Below are 18,300 nucleotides of genomic sequence, written 5' to 3'. Positions count from 1 at the left end.
AAAAAATCATTTTATCCCTCTTTGTAAATTGTTTGGTGGACAAAAAAAAAACAATAAGAATTAAAATGTTACTGGTTAAAACATAAAAAGAAAACTTTGAATTCTGGGGGGAGGAGTATAACAAACATGACTTTTCGGTCGCCAAGCTTAAATTGTTTGTCCGAACTTCTAATTGAATTGATAAACTGAAAAGCTAAGATCAAATTCAACCCAAAATCACTAATGTAAAATTGGAACTCTTTTAGAAATTAGATGAGCTTTCCACATAAGGAAACCTAACAACCACCAACTCTTACCATTAATGTATTCGTTGGTCACCTAAACTATTCCAATGACGTGGTAATTCTATAATGAATTATGCGCGCACACACAAACAAAGTTGTACATTGAATTACAAGTCCTTAAGGGCCAAAATGTTAAATATTTTATAACTAATCAACTTTTAGATGTATCACGATACATGTATTGTATAACCTAACTACATATATTATCGTATACAAAACAGATAAATAAAATCTACGTGTCACGATACGAAAAATGTTTCATTTCATAATTTACACATAATATAAATTTATTTAGAGGTCACGCCTGCATAACGGACATGATCCATGTCTTACAAGCCATTTATCGATGCAAGGTAGGTGAAACATGTGATGGCATTGTGGTAAATTTCTCACAGTTTCTCCGAGTTGAAAATCCTAAAAAAAACATCAACATGAAAACACCAGTCATGATAAGTTTTATGCACTTCGTTGAGAATTAGAAATTAGAACTACGAGTTGGTCCTGTTACAGCGTTAGACAAAAGGATCATTTAAGTCGCGTTTGTTATGTGGGATAGGACACGACAAAATTAGTCGTACTGTGTTTAGCATACATTAAACTCAGATTATAACTGATGTTAGTGGGAAAAAAAGTGCAACCTTTTTTACCACCAAAAAAGTGAAATAAGGTAGCATAGGTATTGGTTCTCAATTTCTCGTTTGTGCAAAAGATGTCTCATTCTCATTATTAAAAATAACCCTATGCATTTTCAATGTTGAGGACATTCACGTTTTTTGTATAAATGAGAAATCGAAAATGAGTCCTTGTCCCGCCCCGTTTCAATTTTTGGTGGTACAAAAAGTTGTAATTTTTATCTTATTGACATCAGACATATCTTAAAAATATCAAACGCAGTATAACCTATTTATTATTATTCTGTCATACATAACAAATGGAACGTAAAGTTTTAAATAGAAATCGTATTACCTGAAGGCATACAGAGCACAAAACTTTCTCGCCCGAGTCATCCACATTGTTGTCACTTGTAACGGTGATTTTAGGTATTTTTTCAACCGAATATTCAGGCAATCCTTTACAACCACCAATGTCAAATATATTTTGAACCTCATCAAATCTCGTTTCAATGGCTCCCATCTAAATACAAGACCAAAATATTAACAATAAAGAAACAAGAATTATTTATTATTATTTTTAAAATTTCATTATAGTATGATACAACAAACATATTGCGCTAGATCCAATTTTGTAAATCTCACCTGGCTTTGTACGGCACTTAACATAGCTGGACCAATCCGCTCACGAACAAGTCTTCCACTTATTAAGCTTACAATGACATCAATCTGTTGTAAATGTAGCACAAGTGACATTAATAGTTTTATCACAAAAAGGAAATAGAAGCTCGATTGGAGAATAAAGTTCCAAAGATTGATCACCATTTCTCTTCAGGAAATTTCTTGAAAACTTCGATAAATTTTGGGTCAAGAAGGCTTTTACATCAACCATTTTGTTGAGATGTGCCTTCGGATCCTAATTCAAATGGGAACTCCCTTTTCAGTTCAAGCGGGTTTCACAGAGTCTCAAGAACCAGTTTTCCTAAATGGATCTTCGTCTTTGTATACTTAATAAATGGGGATTGTTCTAAAAAGTAAAAAGAACAAGCTTTAAAGCATGAATGGCTTATTTGTTCTTAATTTCTTGAAGTTTGTCCATGGTTATGAATCAAAACAGTTGAGCTAGCATATAACGATGAGAAGGTCGATAGAATTGCTCACCAAGTAGAGAAGGCAACGAATCCCTGATTCATCAGATTGCCATAAAAGAAGCGAAGATTCGAAAACTTCAATGGAAAAAACAGCACCAGAAATGGCGCCAACTGCAGCACCTCTAACAAATCCACTCTCGGTTTCTTGGCCGATCAAAGCCCCAGTCAATGCTCCTAATAAAGTACCCACTGCAAGTTGACAATAGATCAATGATTATGAGAAAAAACAATGGTGAAAAACTGAGATTTATCTACTAATCATTCATCAATAATGAAGTTACAAAGGTTAAGAACATGATGTTTCAAAAATGGAGACCCCGATTCTAACCGTAATTTAACAAATCAACAATCGGAAACGTTTGAAATTGGGAACCAAATATAAAAACACAGAGATCCCAATTCAAATTATCGAAAACCAACACAAAAAAGCCAAAATATCGACAATCAACAGACAGTTTTCACCTGATTCATTGAGAAAGAAGAAGAAGAAAACGTACCTAATGCGAAAAAGAAGGTGAAAATTGCAGAAAAAACGTTTCCCACAATAGCAGAAACTGCAGAACTGGAGAAATCTCTGATTTTTGAAACCAAATTTCCAAATGAAAAATCAGAAATCTGTGAAGACGAAGGGAGAGGACGAGATGGGTAAGTGTAAAACTCCATTTTTGAATCAGTTGCTAAACGGTTTCTCCAAAGAACTTCGATTGTATGTTATGATCCAAAGATGCAGGGAGGGTTTCAAAGGCTCACGGGTTTAGTCACGTTTGGCGTATTGTTTACCAGAAGAAAGTAAAATACTTTGTCGCTGAAAGAAGGTGTAAGGAACTCCATCAAACCAACACTGCATTTATAGCTTCCTCACTTTCTTGTGGTTCGCAGTTGTGACTTTTTCTAATTAGAAAATTCTTTCATACGTATAATAAAAATAAGATGAAATTGACTATTTTAAAAACTGATTTTCAAACTACTTCAAATTTTGGATGTTTTTTCAACTCAATTTATTTCTTTAATAAGAATAAGATTCGAAAGAAGAAAAATGATGATTTTCATTTAATTAGGATATTTATTTTTATTTTTTTTTAAATTTAGACCGTAGAATTTTGTATATGTTATTTTTAAATATTAAAATATTATATTTGTACAATTTAACTTTTTAATAGATTAAATTGCAAAAATGATCCCTGAGGTATGTATATTTTATGAGATTTAATCAAAACCTCGATTGTTTTGACTTCATGCTCCTTTTGAGCTAGTTTTATTGCGTATTTGGCTCAGCATTCAAGTACGCCCAGTGTACCTTTGGAGTACGCCCTACATACTCATTATGTGGTGGCTCGGTTGGGTTGACTTATGGATTTTGTATTGACTTTGATCAAGTTTGACCTAAGGTTATTTTGGGTATTTCAGGATTTTGATTGTGGTTGGTCACTTGGATAAATAGGTGTCGGTTGGAGCTAAGATTCGGAGTTGGGACCTCATCAACTATTGATCAAATAGAGAGGTGAGTTTTCATCACTGTACTTACGGGTCGAAGGCACCAAGTCCGACACGTTGGATTAGATATCCTGTTATGTGATAGTATGTTATCATGCTATAGTGATCTGTTAGATCGGTATCCTGATATATAGAATGATGTTATGCTCAGTGATTTGTAGATCTGCCCGAGTGTCTGTTCACTGGTTATATGTGGGTTGGTGATTGAGGCTTCACTGCTATGTGCATGAGCCAACAGACCGGGGACATTCCAACCTGATGGTTTATTGAGCCTGAGGGTATTCCATCCTGGGGATGACAGGACCCGTTGTATATTGGCATTCCAACCCAATGGTTGATTGGGTCTGGCGTATTCCAACCCGATGGTTGATTGGACCCAACATGATTGTATGATATATAGTGAGACTAAAACTGCTTTGTGCATCAGTTAATAGGCCTGGGGTATTCCAACTTGATGGTTGATTGAACTCGACATGTTTGATATTCCAGCCCTACGGTTGATTGCACCAACATGCTTATGATACGAGGGTATTCTATCCCGAGGATGATCCGGCCCATCACAGACATGCCTGGTATTCCAACTCGAGGCTGATTGGACTAGGCATGAGTAATTGAGCATGCTTATTTGTATATGTTATCTGTTTGTGTGGTGGTATTTTGGGGGAACTCACTAAGCTTTGTGCTTATAGTTTTAGTTTATTGTTTTAGGTGCTTAGAGGATTGTGGCAAGGCGAAGGCGTGACGGTACACATCCTTGGTTTTACAGCTGATTGGATCTTGGGAGACTTTGATTTTAAATAATGCTTTGGAAACAATGGTTTTGTAAACACTTTTATTAGTAAATTGGTTGTTTCGAAAGGTTTAAATTTGTTGGAATTTTTTGGATGTTACAAGTTGGTATTAGAGTCTTGGTTTGAGTGAATTGGAGGAACACTAGTGTAAATCCAGTTTCAAAGTATGGAAAAAAGGTTTTAAAAATAATTTTTAAATTGTTTTCAAATAATCAAAGAGGATGAAATGTGTACAATCAGTCGGAGCCAGTAAGTTGACCCCTAAGTTACCACACTGATATTTGATATTATGATATGTTAGAACAACATGCTAGTGATAGGCTAGGTGTAACAGCCAAAATATGAAGGTAAAAAATTCATTTTTAAAACAACCATTTATCATTTACTAAAACACTTAAAGGTATTTATAATAAAAAACAGATATCAGAGTACAATCCCAAAATGTCAAGGTTGCGGAAAATATGGGTGTATGTGTTGCGATCAAGCTGGACCCTTCCCTTTTGAACAGGAAGTACCTGAAACCAAAAACAGTTGTAAGAACAAATCTTAGTGAGTTCCCTAAATACCACATAACATACATAACGTACGAGTCATACTTATGAAACATGCAATAGGAGGTTTCATGTGCCAATCATATTCTTGCCATTATGCCACGATCCGTATCATGGTCTTTCCTCAACATCTCATGATACCTTACCTTCTTCATCTCCACATATGCTGCATACTGCAGAACCAATAAGGCCCTCTCCCGGAACTTGACAGTGATCTCTACCATAGTCTCAGTAGTTTGGTGGAGATCCTGAAACTCTCGTGCTAACTGTTGCACCTCAATCGTCGGTGCAAACTGAGATCGGAACCTGGTCGAAAAATCATCCCACATCATAGCATCAACAACATCATCACCCACCTCACGTCCTACATCCTCCCACCAGTTTCGTGCCCTATCCTTCGAAAGGCAGGAAACAAATATGACCTTCGACTCCTCTAGATAGAAACTCATCCTGAACGCGTTATCCATATCCGCTAAACATCTCCTACTGACAATGAGGTCCTTCTCCCCAGAGAATGTGGGAGCTCCACACACATAGAACTTTCAGAAAGAAAGAGTGAGAGCTCCACCGATAGCCATAACGTCATCACGGAACGCACCTAGGCGCTCATCCAAAATCTCCATAATCCCCTCCTTGACCCTACCAAATATCATAGGAGTCTGCTCCAAAATACCGCTGGTAATCTCCAATGAGATGAAATCCTACATCTACTTGCTAATCGGCTCAGTGCCTACACCTGAGCTACAACTAGAACCTGAATCTCCTCCCTAAGTGCTCATGACCAAATTGAAATACAGTCATGCAAATAATCAGAACATACTCAAGAATCCTCATCCCACAAGCTTCATATATTCACCAAGACTCTCCTTAATTCGAGTAAGGATACTTTGCTTTTGTTAGTACGGGCCCAATACTACCTTCCACACATATCCATACTTTCCTCAGGAATCATCCCGAATCCTCTAAGTTACCCTCTCAAACTCATTCACCCTTTGACTGCTAAACAACACAACTAAACCCACTAAAGCATTTCCTAGGCTATCCTAGGTTCCCGACCTCACCCTGCCCCCAATTGTTGAAAGGCTCTCATCAATGTCAACTAACTACCTCATGAGTATAGTCACATGCAACAGAGATCAGATAATCCTTCAAGTAAAAGACTCAACCCTAGAACGGTTGGACTCAGAAAATAGTTGTGCAATAGGGTCCGGTCTATCACTTTGAGATTATTTAACATGTGCCACATGTGACTTAGCATATTCACTTAGCAGTTGATCCACATCGCTAAGATCCCCAAAAAGCACAAAGAAAGAAACATTCAGGTAACGGAAAATCTAACCAACATACACAAATCAAGTCATTCCATCCACTTATCTGAAAACCATACTAGCATGCAATCCTAATAGCTCATACAATTAGGAATATAAAGGCATCTCTCCTATCATAAAATCTTGAGCAGATCTTTAGCCCTAATCTGGCATGCAATTCTCATAATCATATCATATATCATAATAAACATGTATTGGTATTCTGGGAACCACTTACCTAAGCTCGGCCGATTGCACGCATCACACCCCTTTCTTTGATTAGAAACCACTTTTATAAAACATTGATTTTATGTAAAATTTCACCAAACCCTCAGTTTGAGTTCAGTTACACCCGAGAGTATGCTCGAATCCCTCAAACCAAGGATCTGATACCAATTTGTAACACCCCAAAATATAAAGGTAAAAATTTCATTTTTAAAACAACCTAAACAACCATTTATCATTTACTAAAACACTTAAATGTATTTTATAATAAAAACTATTATCAGAGTACAGTCCCAAAATCTCAAGGTTGCGGAAAATACTGGTGTATGCGTTGCGATCAAGTCAGACCCTTCCCTTTTGAACCGAAAGTACCTGAAACCATAAACAACATCTGTAAACAAAAAGCTTAGTGAGTTCCCCAAATACCACATACCATACATAGGATGTGCTATGTACCAACCATAGTAATGCCATTATGTTACGAGTCGTATCATGGTCTCTCCTTGCCAGGCCGGGGACTTAAACCCTGGGTCTTACTGACAATTGCCAGGAGCCACCTCTTGGTCTTCCATGAAAGCATCACAAAGACTACTAGCATAGAATCTACAACTACTTATATACTTAACTACTTGAGTCCAAACTCTGGTCTTGCATACATTTTTTGCTAGGAGCCACCTCTTGGTCTTTCATACAAATACCAAGGGCCACCCCCTGGTCTTCCTATGATACATAAACCAATAGTCTGGCATTGGTGCCTTCGACCCAATAGTATAGTGAGGAGACTCACCTTAGACAACTGAAACCAAAATGACAACCCATCAATAGCTAGATACAGACTCACACTAAGAGTCCAAATCGGGTTAAAAGATATTTTTACCCTTCCTATAACTTGGTCCAAGGCCAAGGCCCAATCTATATGACCTAAAAGCCTAAAATCTAACACAAGCACTCAAGGCCCAAATATGGCCCAATTTTCAAATTGGGCCCAATCCCTATCATGGGACTTCACCAGAGAGAGTCGAATAGAGTCTTAATAGCCCAACAATAAAATCCAGATATCCTAACACGGACTAAGACAACCAAGCCCATCCTATCCCAAATCTGAATCCTAAAACAAAGAAACCCAAGCTTGCTGAGTACGTGAGGCGTACTAAGGCAGTACGCTCAACGTACTGCATGAAAGGATTGTACGCACAACATAAAAATTTGTACACACAACGTACTCACCAATCATGGTCAACTTTTCCACTTCAGCTATTAATCTATTAAGACTTTGATCCAAACTCATATCTGACTTCCCCAAGGTGGTAATCACATAAAGTTGCCAACTTTATGTGCATGCATGACTTAATGGGGCTCTAGAGCTCAAAGGAGATTAATAAATGACTTAATACTCGCATGAGACCAAAACCACCAAGAAGTTTGCACCTTTGTACACAAGGAACCCTTAACATGACCAAATCTATAAGGCTAAACTCCAAAAACATCCTTAATTCCTAATCACCAACCAAAAGACCAAGAAGACCAAAAATATGCCAATGAGAAGATCTAAGAAATGAGATGGAAAGTTTTAAACTTTATACGCCACAAGTCACCAAAAGAGGATGATAAATCTGGATCTCAACGCCCTAGATACATAAAACCCTCCACAAAAACTTCACAAGAGCTTAAGATCACCAAACATGGGATATGGAATAGATTAGGGTTTTTTAGGATATGGAGGTTAGCTAGGAAATGGTCAAAATAGGCTAACATATGGCTCATATAGGGTACAACTTGAAAAATTATGGTTTTCTTACCTCCCCTTTGTATGCCCAACGTACTCCTCGTATGCCCAGCGTACAAGGCTATATACCCATGACCAATATCCACTAGTACGCTAAGCGTACATCAGAGGTACGCCAAGCGTAACCTATTGTATACCCCACGTACTACTTACAAGGGCCAAAACGCAATTCTTTTAATTCCAAATGAAAAAAATAAACATTTCCTTTTCCAAGCGTTACACTAGGGATTTTCAGGAATTGCATGTTAGAATTGCCTGATTATATGATGCATGAAAGCTTAGGATCTTCCTTATATGAAATTGAAAACATTATTGTAGTTGCTTAGTGTATGCATCATAGTTATACATAACTAAGATTCTATAGCATGAGAATGTTTGGTTTCGCCTTATTTCCAATTCTTGTTTGATGAAGGGCTTAGGGTAGAATCAAGTATTCAAATATCTATAGGATCTAGTGTTATGTATGATTAGCATATTCGAGTGTTGTTGGGTTAGTGGAAGTTTCATGAGTGGGTGAAATGCAGAGCAGGTCAGATTAAGGAATGATTAGCCACTCTTGAGAGAGTGAGGGCATGTTGAAGGTGTATCCGAGATGCTGGGATTTAGAGATCGAGAATTTCATTTGAGAGTTTGCCTGACCTTATTGTGTCTTAGTGCTAGTTAGCTCCACTGCTCGAATGTTGGTTGCTTTGTTCTTTGTGGGACTCACATTGATGTGAGCTAACTATCAAATGAATACATTAAGTTACATGGGATGGAGGTTAAATAATCTTGAGGATGAATGATTTGGCCCTATTGCGCAACCCTCATTTGAGTCTAACTGTTATAGGGTTTGGTTATTTAGTCGAAAGATTATTTAAGCTTTTTCGCATGTAATTGTATTCATGAAGTGGTTGGATAACATTGACTGGATTCCTTCAGCGGATGATGGCAGGGGAGGTAGGGAATCCTAGGAGAACCAAGGAAGTATTTTAGTGATATTGTTTCGCTGTTGAGCAGGTATTGGGAGGATTATTATGAGTAGGTCTTAGAGGACTCGAGATGATTCTTGAGGAAAGTATGGATATGCATGAAATGTAGTATTGGGCCCATACTACTGGAAGCACATGATTCATATTCAAATAGAGGAGAGTTTTATGGATTCTAAGGGCTGGTTGGGGAAGATAGCATGGTTTTATACCATGATTCATAGCAGTGGTTCCATATATTTCGATCTTTCGGTTATGGTTGCTCAAGCACGAGGTAGGGTCTGGTAATTTTTTTGGGCCCTAGTGGCAATATCGATTTGGGTTGATTGGTGCAGGACTAGATCTTGTTGGTTTTGAGGTCTCGATGGTTTTGCTCAAGGCTATGTATTCGAGTCGCGGGACTCAGATGGAACAACCGTTACGATTAGCTTGGGGATTTTAGTTGGGAATAGAATGGTTGATAAATGGTTTGGAATGTCGCCATCTGTGGTAGGGGGTATGTCCTTTCAGTTTTCCGAGTTCGGGGAAGGAGTAAGCAGGATTGTGACTTTCAGAGTTAGGATGTAAACTCAGCATGGGATCTGTTGGTCGCGGTGTTTGGCGACGATATGTCAGCATAGGATTGTGCGGGTGGATTGATGTGTTATAGATGTTTTGTGATGTGATCAAAGGTCCGTGTTCTGGGGATATAGGCAGGTTAGGTACCAGATTGGTGGTCGGGATTGTAGGCTAGGATGGTATGTTTTGGATTGTGAGTCGGTATTGGCTTATGCTCTTGCAAGGAATCCTTAATGTTAAATTGGTCATCGTTGGAAACTTTCAGAGGTCTTCAGCTGAAATCTAGGATTTTCTTGGGATTTGTTTGATCCTTATCTGGAAGATCATCCGGCATGTACTATACATTCCAAGGTCAGGGATGGTTGTACCTGGTTTAGCCAGGTTGAGTTATGGATTTGTTTCAACACCAGTGGGTAGTGATCTGAACCCTAAGTGGGGGAGAACTTGGTATTTTGCTTAGAGGATCATCGATCTGTTCGGGTTTGTGGTATTGAGAGAATGGTTTTTAGGGATCTACGGTGCTAGTATGTAGGATCTCGGTTCAGGGTTTGGTTAAGGAAGGGGTATCTAGTAGGTGGTGATCATATGCAAATGTTTTGGAGACACATGATTTGTCACTCGGTAGGAAGTGGTTAGGAGATCATTGAAGATATTGATTCCTTTTAGGGGTGCCAATGAACAGATAAGGAGCCGCTAGGATTACTCAGGTTGAGTATCGGTAGCAGAGGGAAATTGTCATCTGGTTGTATGGATTTATAATTATAGTCTAGCTTGGGAAGAGATCGATCAGGGAATCAGTTTCTGAATTTGGTATGTTCAGTACTGTGAGGGTTTTGGTTCATTAGATGTAATGTAAATGCATGCTTGATTATTGCTTGCATCGTTTGTCATTTAGCAAAGGTTCTCCGGAGATTTTGAGTTGTTGCAGTTGAAGTTCTATGGACGTGTCAGCCTATCATCAAGTTTAGTATCTTTTATGTTCATTTGGTCTCTGGATATGTTTCCCTCAATGGTGGTGTGGAATTTTGGTTCATAGCAGGCTCATGTTTTTGTAGCATTCAAGACCCTTGAAAGTCTTCTTGAGCTAGTTGTGTATTGGTGGAATCTGTTCCGTCTCAATCAAATATGGGATCTTGTTTCGACCGATCTTGAGGATGTATTATGTAAATGATTGAGGCTTTTCCTTTTTATATAACTTTGGTATTTCTGCTTTTTTGGATGAGGTTGTGGGTCCCCGAAGGATGTGCATTATGATAATTCATTATGTTTATTATTGAGAAGGGTGTATGTAGGCGGGACAAGATAGCATTGGAGCACTTGGTTTGAATTATATGTATGGTTCTTTTTGGGTTATAGCCTTTGAATTGGGTCAAGAGTATGACCGTTTATCCTATTCTCGAGTCGTGTGCGACCATGTTTTCGCAGGGAAATGCATTGGTGGCAGCGTGTTCTGAGAAGGGAAATTATGTGTGGTAAGATTATGACATTGTTGTGCTCAATTAGCATTAAGAGGGATGTTGTTTAGGTCCCTGCAAGGTGATGGAATGAGGTGAGCATCTTTTGGCCTCGGGGTGCTGGGCGAATGATGTAATATCGGTAGGACTGGTGTAATATTAGGAGCATTCCAGACATAGGTTGTGGGCGCAATGATCATGATTGTTCATTCTTCCGCTTGAGATACTTTCGGTGTTAGTGCATTGATGAAAGTTGATAGACTCACAAATCAATTGGTTTGGATATAGGAAATATTTAAAGATTGTTTAGAGTATCAAATGTATATCAGAAAGTCTCTAACGAAATGTTTGCATTATAACTCTCGTTTGTTCGCAAGCTGTTTTTAGGGGTTGATCATCAAGTTTGGAAACCGGTTATGAAGCCTCAAATAGAAAACTTCTTTGTTATGTCTCAGGTGTCTTTCCAGATGAGGTTACACCGGAGTTGTTAAGTAATAGAGGTAAATGTGAAGATTCTTGGAATTCTCATCTTTGCTCATAGAAGCGGTGGTTGAAATGGTGTGACAGGGAGTCACGGGTTAATTAGAGGATTTTGGTACATATTAGGGATTTGGAATTGGTGGAAAATTTGTGATTGATGTGTTTGAGTTCTTTTTACGTGGTTGGTAGTGATCATACTCTCAGGCAAGGGGTGGATTCAATGAATGGATGAACGTCAGTACAAGGTTATGGGTTCTAAAATTTTTATCTGATGGGCTTCTGGTCTAAAGAAGCATATTGATAGAGCTGATTCGATATTTGTAGCCTTAAGAGTCCCATGCTTTGTAGATCCCTCTATATACATTAGTTCTTAGCCAGGAAGTTATGGAAATGCTAGCATTGTTTGTGCCTCTCTGTACTAGTTATCTAGTTGATGATCATGTTTGGAGCCACCTTTTTTTGCGAATGAAGGGTTCATCAGTAGGGATTGGTCAGGAGTCCTGGTTCCCTAGTGGAATCAGCAAGATAAGACAGGGTCGAAAGGGTACTGTATGGTTCATATTGTGAGAGATATCATATCATCTGAGTTCTGAGATGGTTTTGCTTGCTTAAGAATTATTAGAGGTAATGGATTCTCGAATTTTGAGAGGGTGGTGATGGTTTCTTCAGTGATCAAAGTTAGAAAGTCAATGATGGTATAGGTAGGCAGTCGCTTACATGAGTTGACTTTTAATTCGGATCGGGTCCTGAGGAGGCTGACTGAGCGACCCAATGTAGATGCATGGAAACACTACTCTGGCTAGTTGTTGCAACAGACTTTGAGGACGAAGTCTATGTCAAGTGGGGGATAATTAATTAGGAACTTTAAATTTAATGGTTGTTTTTCCTTTTTTATTATGTATTTTTTTGTTTTTGATCTTAAAAAAGTTAGGGTGAGAATTGAACGAATACTTAAAGCGTGAGGGAATTAAAGTGAGGGGTTGAATCATTAACGAGAAGATTAGAAAACTTTGAGCGATTTTTTTAGTCTGGTCATTTCCTTTACTAAAGAGAGCAAGTTACTGAAGAATATAAAGATGTGTATTACATTAATACCCTCTTTGACCAAGAAATCAGAACTAAAGCAAAAAGAAGAAAATTTTCACATTTGAACCTTCAACTCGTCGAGGTCAAAACCAAACTTGGCGAGTTCTAGAGTCAGGTTGCGGAGTCTTACTTGCAATAATAGTTATTAGAATTATCCAAGTGGGAGACTGTTGGATTAGTGTCTAAGTCCATAACTATAATTGGTATGTACTTAACCCGATTTGGCATGGTTCATTTGGGTTGCATGGCATCGTAACAATTTAGATAGACTTTTGTGAGAAAAGGATATTTATGATTTATTAATTTATTATAAGTTCTAATATATTAATATGAAATCATATTATTTAATTAGTACTGATCAAGAATTAATTTGGAATTAATTTTGTGATAAAAAAGACACTAATGAAATATATATAGGAATTGATTGTGTAAATCATTCATTCTTATATATATGGGTTTATGATCCATAGTTCTTCATGTTGGGCTAAACCCATGGAGTAACCCATGGATATTCCATGGAGGTTTTAACCCATGGAGCATGAATAATATAGAAAGACATGAGGTACATGGTGTAACCCTAATAGCCACACTATATAAAGACCCCATAGCTCAAGAAATAGGCACTATGGATTCATATGAGAGGGCTAGCCGATTTTAAGCAAAATGACTTTTCTCTCAAGTTATTACAAGTTGTTCTTGACGTTGTGTGAACCATTTGAGGTGTAACAATTGGGGAACTAGGCTCTTACGCTCCATGGAATCAAGCTACAACAAAGAGGTATGTTACTCTAACTAGTATCTTGTATTGTTTATATCAATTGCATGCTAATGCATTGGAAACCATTTGCATGTATAATTAGTGAAAACATAGATCCAATGTATTTAGGGTTTTATGTGCACCATAGGATGTTGTAGTACACTAAAACCCATCACTTTACCATGCATACATGCAATGGGGACATTGCATAAATTAAGTGTGGGGTAGGGGTTGATTACATTAGTTACATTTGAATCCTAGGCACAAAATTAAAATTTTTTGCATAAAATTGCTAGGAATAATTCCGAAATTTTTGATAAAGCACTTAGGATTCCATGTTTATATTGTGTTTGATGATTCTTTAAGGACCTAAATGTTTAGTTGAACCAACATACGTTATAATGCACTTGTAACCCCATTTATTCTAGTGAAATCATGAAACAAAAAACACAACCTCGCTTACTTGGAGTGATACAACATGTTAGGCATCGTGTACTTGAAATGTATCCAGGAAAGCTTAAGTAGTCATTGCACATAAGACTAATGCCTTTAATCAATAAAGGATGAATTTAAAATCCCTTGCGTAAGCATATGTTTTTCTAGGTGTGTAGTTTGAGTGAAAAAAGTGTGGTTGAAAAAAAAGATTGATGAAATGTTTGAAAGAATCTACAAGTTATGAAGAACGATGAAATATTATGAAGAAAAGATGCAAATTATTAAAGATTCAAGTTATGAACTCTTTTATTTTATTGTATTTTTATTTTTTGGGTTATTTTTCCATATGTGTGCTTGGGGGTTTAAACAAGTATTCCTTGATGTTAACAAAGTTTTCTGCGGATGGATTCGGAGGGATGCATAAATGAGCGTTGTTCGGAAAAAGTGGGTCGATGTTTATGAAGACTGTGAGTATTTAGGGTTAAGGGGGACCTTAGAAAAAAAAACTTAGAGACAAATGCATGCGTTGTGGTCTTGGCATAAAGTTTGGGTTCAATTGGGATTGTCATTTGTGGTATTGATGTGCTAAATTTCAGTTTTTCTTGGGGGCAAGAAAAAGTCAAGTGTGGGGTATTTTGATATATGCATATTTAGTCATATAATTTATACTTTATGTTATTTTTGTCTCAAATATTGAACAAAAGGTACTTAATTAGTTTAAAATCTCATTTCAGCAACAAAGACATGCTCGGAAGGAAAAGGAAGTGGAATTGGCGATTGGAAGTTTGGATCTTGGATTTTAAAGAAAGAAGGATGTTGTTGGACAACTTGACCCCCTTCAGTGTTTTATCCATATCTCACAACTCATTACTCCGATGGACGAGATTCATATTGTTTTGAAAACTACACAAAATTTCGAACGACTTTTGTGTTTTGAGAAAATGTTGGTTCCAAAGGAACTAGGCGATTTTGGTTCCTCCAACTCGACGATTTTCTATGAAGATTCCCGACAAAATAGTGCCTTGCCGTACACGCGATTTAAGTAAAAAAACTTGGCAAGTTGGGTCATAAAACTTGATGAGTGGAGCTGTTTTTCAGAATCTATATATAGATCGTTTTCACTCGAAACCCTAACATTGGATGAAGACTTTTAGCAGCTTTTGGAGACCAGAAACATTCTTAAGAAGCTTTGGAACTCAGAATTCGACTACAAGTTAATTTAGAAGAGATCAAAGGCAATTAATCATTACTATTCTCATAATTCTTTGTGTGAATCATGTTTACAACATTAGAATTCGAGTTTATGTGTTTATTTGCTAAAGTTATGGGCTAAAACTACATACTTTCATTTAGACTAGATGATCTTATGAATATGGTTTGATTAGTGGCTTTGGATTATATTGATTTGGTTATTTATATTGTTAAGCTTATTAAAAGATCCTTATATGTTACTGATAATTATTTTATGTTAATGACTAAGTATATTGAGTTGTATGGACATTTTCTTGATTACTTAAATCTTATAGTTTTGTGAAAACAATATTGCATGCCTAGTGTTGTGAACATAACCTAGGGTTAACTAGAGAATACATAAGTTCATATGTGAGCATGTATGATGACCAACCACATAAGAGTTAATTGAATCAACCAATTTGATTAACTATTATTAAAAGTCTTACTTGATTCGAACTGAACACTAGGAAACTTGTTAGTTTAATCGCTTGATCACTACATGAATTAACTTGTTTGCTAAAGGATTAGTAATAGTGAACATGAACATAATCATATTAGAAATCGGTAACCAACTATATATCAATCCATTGCACTAGCCACAAAATCAACCATACGAATAAGTGAATCGAATCTAAACAGAAGTCTCTTTAATCTTATTGAATCTAGTTGTCTTTTGCCTCTCTTTTAGTTGTTAATTGTTCTTTGCTACGTGCTTAGTAATTGCTTAAGTTTGTAGTCTTGAAAAACTAGAGTAAAACCTTCTTTCATTGTTTAATTAAATAATATTAGCATTAATTTTAATTGTTTACCGTTCCCTATGTTCGATACCCTACTTGCTTGAACTAAACTGCTAATCGATAGGTACATTGACTTCCGTGTGTTTGTTTTTGTTTTTAAGTTAGTAGGATTAAAAATAATACATTCCACACATGTGAATGCTCAATACGGACATCCCCAAGTTTGTGTCTACTCAGTGTTATGGTAGGCAGGAGATCGAGTTGGAGCTATAGGCAAGAGAGCAAAGGCAAGCTCCGGTGTGGATGTATCCTGCAGCGAAGGGGTTCAAGGCCGCTGATGTGAGATCTTAGAGTCAGAGGGGCCGCACTTGTGGCAAGTATGCAAGATTAATGTGGGTTCTTGTCGATCTACTTTCGGGTGCCACAAATGTGGCAAAGATGGGCATTATGCAAAGGACTGTCGCCAACATGTCCTTATGCCGACAACCTGGATCTGTAATCATTGTGAGCAAGTTATCAATATTAAGTCCAATGGTCTTTTGCTCACGGTGAGACCGGTTCAGGCTCGAGTGCCAACTACTTTTAGGATCACCGATGTGGAACATGGTAGAGCGGGGTCCACGAGGGCTCAAGGTCGCTTTTTTCAGCTCACGGCAAAGGAGACCAGGGCAACAACAGACGTCGTTATTAGTATGTTTCTATTTATCATTCTTTTGATTATCTTATGGTATGCATATGTTTATGTTTCTAATAGGTACATTATTAGTGAGTTCTTTACCTTCTCTTGTGTTATTCGACTCGGGCGCGAGTCGGTCCTTTGTATACCGGTCTTTTAGTAGGGATTTTGGTATGACCCTTAGTGAGTTGGAGTGTGTGTTGCAGGTTTCTATCACCAACGAACATGGGATTTCTGCATCCAGAGTGTACTAGGGTTGTGTTTTGGAGATTTTTGGGGTGCCTTATCCGATTTATTTGATTCTTATCCCCATGGGCGAAGTATGCTTGATAGTAGGGGTGGATTGGCTGAACAGGTTCGGTGTTATGAAAGACTGTGAGGGTCAGAGAGTGATAGTACGAACCCCAAGTGGGGGAGAACTGGTTATCTATGAAGAGGGAACCATGATTGGGTCAGGGTTTTGTTCAACAGCCAAAGCTTGACAATAAATTCAATATGGTATTATGGGTTATCTTGTCTATGTAGTTGATACAAGGGTTGCGGAGAAGGCATAGGTTTCGAATATGTCAGTTGTAAGAGAGTTTGTTGATGTATTTCTAGAGGAGTTACCGCTGTGCCTCTTGAGAGGCAGGTTGAGTTCAGGATTTACCTAGTGCCAGGTGTAACTTTGATTACCAAGGCGTCATGCCATTTGGCACCACCTGAGATGTATGTAATGCCCCGATTCTCGAATACCAATTTATGGTTATAATTCTCATAAACTCAAGGTCTACTCAACGAGTTGGTTGCTTGAGTTGTCAAGTAGTAGTGAGTTTGGGCCATGTGTTTAAGTGACCAACTCGCCGAGTCGGAAGAGTGACTCAACGAGTTGGATCTAGAGGGTGAAACTTAAATTCACCGATGTGCGACATGGTAGAGCGGGGTCCACGAGGGCTCAAGGTCGCTTTTTTCAGATCACGGCAGAGGAGACTAGGGCAACAACAGACGTCGTTACTGGTATGTTTCTATTTATCATTCTTTTGATTATCTTATGGTATAGGTATGTTTATGTTTCTAATAGGTACATTCTTAGCGAGTTCTTTGCCTTCTCTTATGTTATTCGACTCGGGCGTGAGTCGGTCCTTTATATACCAGTCTTTTAGTAGGGATTTTGGTATGACCCTTAGTGAGTTGGAGTGTGTGTTGAAGGTTTCTATCACCAACAAACATGGGATTTCTGCATCCAGAGTGTACTAGTGCTGCGTTTTGGAGATTTTTGGGGTGCCTTATCCGATTTATTTGATTCTTATCCGCATGGGGGAAGTATGCTTGATAGTGGGGGTGGATTGGCTAAGCATGTTCGGAGTTATGATAGACTGTGAGGGTTAATGAGTGATAGTAAGAACCCCAAGTGGGGGAAAACTAGTTATCTATGAAGAGGGAACCATGATTGGGTAAGGGTTGTGTTCAGAAGCCAAAGCTCGACAATAAATTCAATATCGTTTTATGGGTTATCTTGTCTATGTAGTTGATACAGGGGTTAGGGAGCAGGCATAGGTTTTGGATGTGTCAGTTGTAAGAGAGTTTGTTGATGTATTTCCAGAGGAGTTACCGGTGTGCCTCTTGAGAGGCAGGTTGAGTTCAGGATTTACCTAGTGTCAGGTGTAGCTTCGATTACCAAGGCGTCATATCATTTGGCACCACCTGAGATGTATGTAATGCCTCGATTCTCGAATA

The 18,300-nt window shown here is 37.9% G+C and overlaps 1 protein-coding gene across 1 annotated transcript; it reads right to left on the bottom strand.

Annotated features, from left to right (window-relative positions):
• Window positions 1–401: 401 nt before the first annotated feature.
• Window positions 402–2,879, bottom strand: LOC145031814 (NEP1-interacting protein-like 1). Its single transcript, XM_078980444.1, has 5 exons — window positions 2,544–2,879; window positions 2,057–2,235; window positions 1,541–1,624; window positions 1,251–1,418; window positions 402–698 (listed from the first exon to the last, which is right to left on the bottom strand). Exons 1-5 carry the CDS (start codon window positions 2,707–2,709, stop codon window positions 576–578), a joined length of 720 nt encoding a protein of 239 aa, XP_078836570.1. The 5' UTR covers window positions 2,710–2,879; the 3' UTR covers window positions 402–575.
• Between the last annotated feature and the right edge of the window lie 15,421 nt (window positions 2,880–18,300).

The sequence above is a fragment of the Lactuca saligna genome, chromosome 2 (assembly GCF_052625555.1).
Source record: "Lactuca saligna cultivar CGN05327 chromosome 2, ASM5262555v1, whole genome shotgun sequence".
In the NCBI taxonomy this organism is placed as follows: Eukaryota; Viridiplantae; Streptophyta; class Magnoliopsida; order Asterales; family Asteraceae; genus Lactuca; species Lactuca saligna.
Note: the sequence above shows the minus strand (reverse complement) of the source record. Positions and strands in the feature narration are given on the sequence as shown.